This window comes from Penaeus chinensis, chromosome 18, assembly GCF_019202785.1.
Source record: "Penaeus chinensis breed Huanghai No. 1 chromosome 18, ASM1920278v2, whole genome shotgun sequence".
NCBI lineage: Eukaryota > Metazoa > Arthropoda > Malacostraca > Decapoda > Penaeidae > Penaeus > Penaeus chinensis.
Window position 1 is genome coordinate 9,039,036 of NC_061836.1, and position 5,985 is coordinate 9,045,020.

The 5,985-nt window shown below is 41.1% G+C and overlaps 1 protein-coding gene across 1 annotated transcript in view; it reads left to right on the forward strand.

Moving 5' to 3' along the window:
* The window catches only part of LOC125034558, a 44,910-nt gene extending 39,401 nt beyond the window's left edge, over nucleotides 1–5,509 (forward strand). The window contains exons 8-15 of the mRNA XM_047626445.1: nucleotides 1–216; nucleotides 579–748; nucleotides 1,636–1,877; nucleotides 2,183–2,296; nucleotides 2,481–2,613; nucleotides 3,863–4,050; nucleotides 4,273–4,605; nucleotides 4,773–5,509. The exon at nucleotides 1–216 is cut by the window's left edge and continues 32 nt beyond it. Of these exons, the coding sequence (XP_047482401.1) occupies nucleotides 1–216; nucleotides 579–748; nucleotides 1,636–1,877; nucleotides 2,183–2,296; nucleotides 2,481–2,613; nucleotides 3,863–4,050; nucleotides 4,273–4,605; nucleotides 4,773–4,997 (1,621 nt within the window). The 3' untranslated portion in view covers nucleotides 4,998–5,509. The remainder of the gene's footprint in view (nucleotides 217–578; nucleotides 749–1,635; nucleotides 1,878–2,182; nucleotides 2,297–2,480; nucleotides 2,614–3,862; nucleotides 4,051–4,272; nucleotides 4,606–4,772) is intronic.
* The last annotated feature ends 476 nt before the right edge of the window (nucleotides 5,510–5,985 follow it).

Consider the following 5,985-nt stretch of genomic DNA (forward strand, 5'->3'; position numbering starts at 1 on the left):
CGCAGCTCGAAGTAACAGCAAGGACTGTTCAGGCCTGCTGGTTCCTCCCTACCGCGAAGTGTGGGATGAAATGTCGTGCGGAAACACCTACCACTTCTGCGTAACCTGTCAGGAGCTCCAGCCAGTCGTCATGAAGATGCGAGGACTCTGTGAAGAGAACGAGAAGGAAGCTTGGTTTAGGATGGAGCGCGTAGAGAGCGACAGACCAAACTTTAGGTGAGTTAGCCCTCTCTTATCCGTTTTCTTTGTTTGGACGTAACAGTCCTTTAATCTACGTTTTCTTTCTGAGGAAATTAAAGGTCCTCAATCATCATTATTTTTTTGTTGTTGTTGTTTCTTGCACCCCGTTTGTGCTGGCTCGTTTATGAATATGTAGAAGGTTCGGGAGTAAAGGAGGAATGGTAATTATGATTATCTATTTTTTCATCACGGTCATCAAGGCGTTGAAGAATCTTCTTGTTTTTCGTTAGTAATAGAAAATAATCATACTAATAATAAAACAATGATATTGATAATCAGCCAATCAGAAACAAAGCAAAAAACTACTAAAACAACTGCGAAAAAATTGCAAATTTCAGGGGCTTCAGCAAATATTACATCTCCTACGGCAACAATTTAACCTGGAGCCTCGTTAACATGTGGACACGCGAAACGGTCGCTTTCTATTTCACCTACAACGGGGGACTGCCTTTCGGTACTCACAACTGGACTACAACCACCAACTACGACATTTGTGAGAAGCCTGAAGGTACGTCGGTGGTTGGAAGGAGAGTGACGAGGATGGTAGTAATGATAATGATGAGGATATGATTAATTGTCGGTAATGTAATATATATATATATATATTTGTTTTCTTTTGTATTGATAAGGGGTTGATTTGATAACGGATATTCATTAGTTCCGTGAAATGCTACCGGTTGAAGGGAAATATCGTTTCCTAAATATTTTTTGAATATAATATAAATTTCCCCAAAACCTTAAAAACAACCCTTGAAGCATCTTGGAACATACCATAACAATAATCATATTAATGATAACAACAACAGTAATCAAAATGATGATAATGACACAACGAGAATAACAGTGCTAGTGATAATGGTAATGGCAGTAATAATGATAATAATGATAATAATAGTAATAATTGTAATAACGATAATACTGCTAATATTACTGCTACTACTAATGATCATAATTATAAGAATGATAATCATAACAATGATGACAAATATAATGATAATGGTGTGATAATAACAATAATGATGATACCAACAACAACAACAACAACAATAATAATAATAATAATAATAATGATAATAACAATAATAATAATAATGATTAATAATAATAATAATAATAATAATAGTGAAAATAATAATAATAATAATAATAATGATAATAATAATGATAACAACGGTAATACTAATGGTATCAGTAGTAGTAGTAATAGCCATAATAAAAGCAACAACTGCAAGACAACTGCAACAGCAACAGCAATGCCAGGAAAGAAAGAACACAAACCCTGAACTACAAACACACGTCCCTTCCCATCCCCCTCCCCCCTTGACGCGCAGCCCTTTCAAAACCAGACCAACGCAACAGCCCTTCCAGTTCTCCTAAAGCACTTCCTTCCTTCAGGATCCCTCCATGCCCTTGCCCTCTCGGCTTGCTATCCTTGGGAGTTCTCATGCGAGGACGGGGCCTGTATTAACCTGACGGAGAGGTGTGATTTGCGCGTCAACTGCCCCGATAATTCAGACGAGAAAGGATGCGAGAAATTACTGCTGCCGGAGGATTACTTGCCTGCTCTTCCTCCGCCGGGAGTCGAGCCGGGTCCTCTGGGTTTGAATATCACCGTCAGGATACAAGGATTCTCGCAGGTAAGTGCGTGTGACGGGTAGGTAGATAGGGTAAAGAAAGAGCGTGGGAGGTGAGATAATTCTTGGTACTGCATGTGATGTTGGTGATAATATTCCAGTTACATTGCGTGCGTTGCTCCCCCCCTCTCTATCTCTCCCTCTTTCCCCCTCTCCATTCCTCCCTCCCCTCTCTCTCCCTTCCTCCCTCCCTCCCCCTCTCCCTCCCCCTCTCCTTTCCCCCCCTCCTTCCCCTCTCCCTCTCCCTCTCCCCCTCTTTCCGAGAAAAAAAACGTGACGCAAATCCCCACCCCTATTTCCCCCAACAGGTGGACATCCGGGACATGAAACTGACGGTGGACTTATCGACGACCATCTCCTGGCATGACCTCCGCGTCCGCTACCAGAACCTGAAACCGCTCGCTGACCTCAACTATATGGATGTGAGTGACGAATTTGTATTCCTGTCCAGCTATTACTACTTTAGCATTGCAAAAGAAACGTAAATATTGATGATAATGGTAATAACAGTAATAGTGATAATGATAATTACAATAACGGTGCTGCTGCTGCTGATGATGATGATGAGGATGATAATGATGGTAATAACGATAATGATAATGCCAGCCGACATCAGTGTGGACTCCTACGGTGGAATTCGTCAACGCCGATTTCCCGAGGATCTACAAGACACAGGAGGTCCTCACTGTGGCACGTTCCTCAGCGCCCGAGGAGGATGACCCTTCGAGGATCGCCCACGGTGGGGGAGAGAGGAAGAGGAGGGAGGGAGGGAGGGAGGAAGGGAGAGAGGGAGTGAGTGAGGGAGTGAGTGAGGGAGGGAGAGGGAGGGAGGGAGGGAGGGAGGGAGGGAGGGAGTGAGTGAGTGAGTGAGTGAGTGAGTGAGTGAGGGAGGGAGAGGGGGAGGGAGGGAGAGAGAGAGAGAGAGAGAGAGTGAGAGAGAGAGAGAGAGAGAGAGGAGAGGAGAGGAGAGAGAGAGAGAGAGAGGGGGCGAGGGCAAGGGACAGGGAGGGAAGGAGAGGGAGAAGGAGAAGGAGAGGGAGAGGGAGAGGGAGAGGGAGAAGGAGAAGGAGAAGGAGAAGGAGAGGGAGAGAGAGAGAGAGAGAAAGAGAGAGAGAGAGAGAGAGAGAGATGAAATGAAGAATGTTCTTTTAAAATCTAAAAGTATGTGTACAAGTTATTCATATCACATTATTTGCAGTTATTTTCATTTACTATATTTTGTATTTCTATGTATGGAATTGTCGTAAGAAAGTACGTTTCGCCTTAAGTAAAGGACTCTAAGAATTATTTTGTTACGATGAAACACACTTTATTTTATGCTTCAAGATGCAGATCAAGTTATTTCTCATAATTGCACTCGAATGTCTTCGAGTGCAATTAAATTCATTTTCATATGTTATTTCATTTTTCTTCTTCAAATGTAAGATTAAGGCAAATACCATGTATTTTATGTCTAACTAAACTGGTCTGAAAAAAAAAAATCGTATATACAAACATACAGAATGGCAGAGCGAATTCACTCATTTTTCGAGTTATCAAATTGAACTTCAAGTAGAATAGGTTGTTATCTTTTGTATAAGCAACTAAAGGCTATTCAGATCTATACAATGAGCCATTAGTACTATCTAATTGCTTGTCACTGTTACATCAAAAGAGACAAAAAAAAAAAAAAGATTGCAAGCACGCACTCCCCATGCAAAGGTGTTGATGAAAATTGTCCATTACCCTGAGGGTGAGTCACTCGTTATTAAGTGAAGTGGACGACGTGTTGACTGTACAAAACTAATTACACGGGTACAAGGCAACTAATTGAATTATTTGGGATGAAGTGAGTTCGGTTAATTAGATATCCTCCTCTTATTGACTCATTTTTAATAATGATCATATTAAAGATGATATACTGATATCATATTAGCTATCATGAATTTCGAGAACAAAGAGCATCTTTCTGTGAATATTTTATTAAGGCAATGCATTTTAATTTCCAGACGAAATATACGAAGGGTCAAAGAACCCTCTACTACTTACCCAGAAGATCAACGCCCCCTTTTCGTGCGCGATGGACCTGCAGAATTTTCCTTTTGACACTCAACATTGCAAGTTGTTGATCAGAATCACCTCCGCCCGCGAGGAATTCTTGCAATGGAGTAACCTGACAGTCATTTATCTTGGGGAGGTAGGAATACTTTTGGAACGTCCTTTTTCCGAATCAAAGATCATTATCTATCTATTTCCCATTCTATGGCACTGCAGGTTTGAAAGTTCTGCCGGTTATATATAGTCAGAAAACAATTACAATCAAAGTAAAACAAATATCAAAGAAATTAATTTGTATATGCCAAGCTTAACTCATATCTTAAAAAAAAAAAACAACTCAATCACGAACGCACGTTTGCAGAGAATGCTAACAGAATACGAAGTGGGAGACATGACGATACGGCGGCGGAAAGAGGCCGAGTACAGCTTGGCGGTCGTCGGCATGATCTTCTACCGTCGCTACTGGTACTACCTGACGTCGGCCTACCTACCCACCATCATGCTCATGCTCATCAGTTACGCGTCTCTCTTCTGCAAGCGCGACAATCGGGATCTGAGAGTCATGATGGCCATAACAACGTTGCTGGTCCTCTACGCCCTCTATCAGCAGATCTCGGACGGCCTCCCGAGGACTTCGTACACCAAGGCGGTGGACGTCTGGTGTTTCTTCGCGATCACGTTCATATTCTCGCAGGTATGTTGTTTTTGAGGGAGGGGGAGGGGGGGTTATCGTTCTTCACTTTTCATCATTCATTTGTTTCTTTGTGAGACACCAAATTACCAACCAATACCGACACCTTACTCCCAACCAGTACCAGTACCTCCCTGCATCCTATAAACACCCAGTCCTCTCCCCAACAGGTGATATTCCATGTAGCCATCGACGTCGAGATGACCTGGCCTCGACGCATACGAGCGTCCCCAAGGGTGAAGGAGATCGACCTCACAAACAAGCCTCGACGTCGATGCCCTCCGCTAGTTGTCGCCCGCGTCCTCTACGCCCTCCTGCTGGTGCTCTTCTGCTTGATCTACTGGGTCGTGGTTCTCGTCGATAAGAACAGGGGCGAAATAGAGCTTGAATTTTGAATTAAGGAAAGACAGATAGAAAGAAATAAAGAAATGTAGAGTAGTAGGTATTTTTTTGTGTCTTAAAGATCATTTTCGTCTTTAAGAAAATGATCGTGTTATGAAAACAATCATAAAAGCTATTTTTATTGTCTCTTAGAAACTTGATGTGTGAAGATTACATACTCAGTGACTGAGACACCAGCCACTATAATTGTCATATAACCTATACAACCGTATGATATACTGTGATGTTTAGATGTTTGTATACTGGCACGGTGCAATTGTAGTTTTTAAGGGTGCCACATTTATTTATTACTATTTATTACTCCCTAAAATAATGTAGTCAACCATGTGATATTTAGCGTTTTTTCTCATATTTTGTTTGTATATTTTGTACTCATTTGTACCACAGAGCACAGCAATATATATGATGGCAATTACTGTACCTCCGTCATGTTCGTCTTTCGAGTACTGGAATAATACCAACAATAAATACATTACCAAATGTCACGAAACACCCTACATTTTTTACGCTGACAACCCCCCCCCCCCCCAAAAAAAAAAAAAAAAAAAAAAAAGAGAGAGAGAGAGAGAGAGAGAGAGACGGAGAAAGAGAAAGAAAAGAAGAAGAAGGAAAAAATCCCTCCTTTCCAAATTTACTCAGAAGCCACAACGAAACTACGACAATCATACTGCACATTCCTCTGTACTGTAATATTTATGGACCAATAAAGGAGCGGGCGTAAGTGTACTTTCTTTCACCATTTGATATTCAAGTATTAAGACAACATCAAGGAGCGACTGTGCTGTATTACCATCTCAAGAAACTAGATACTTAGTCGATAAAGATATAATTAAAGATATAGAGAGGAAAGACCAATAGTTAATAGATATGGTCTAATAGTTAGGTGATGTTTTTGTGATTGTAACGTTGAAAGGCAATATCAGTAATGACTGATTTTTTAAAATATAACTTTGATTATGAATATAAGTAGCATTTTCAATG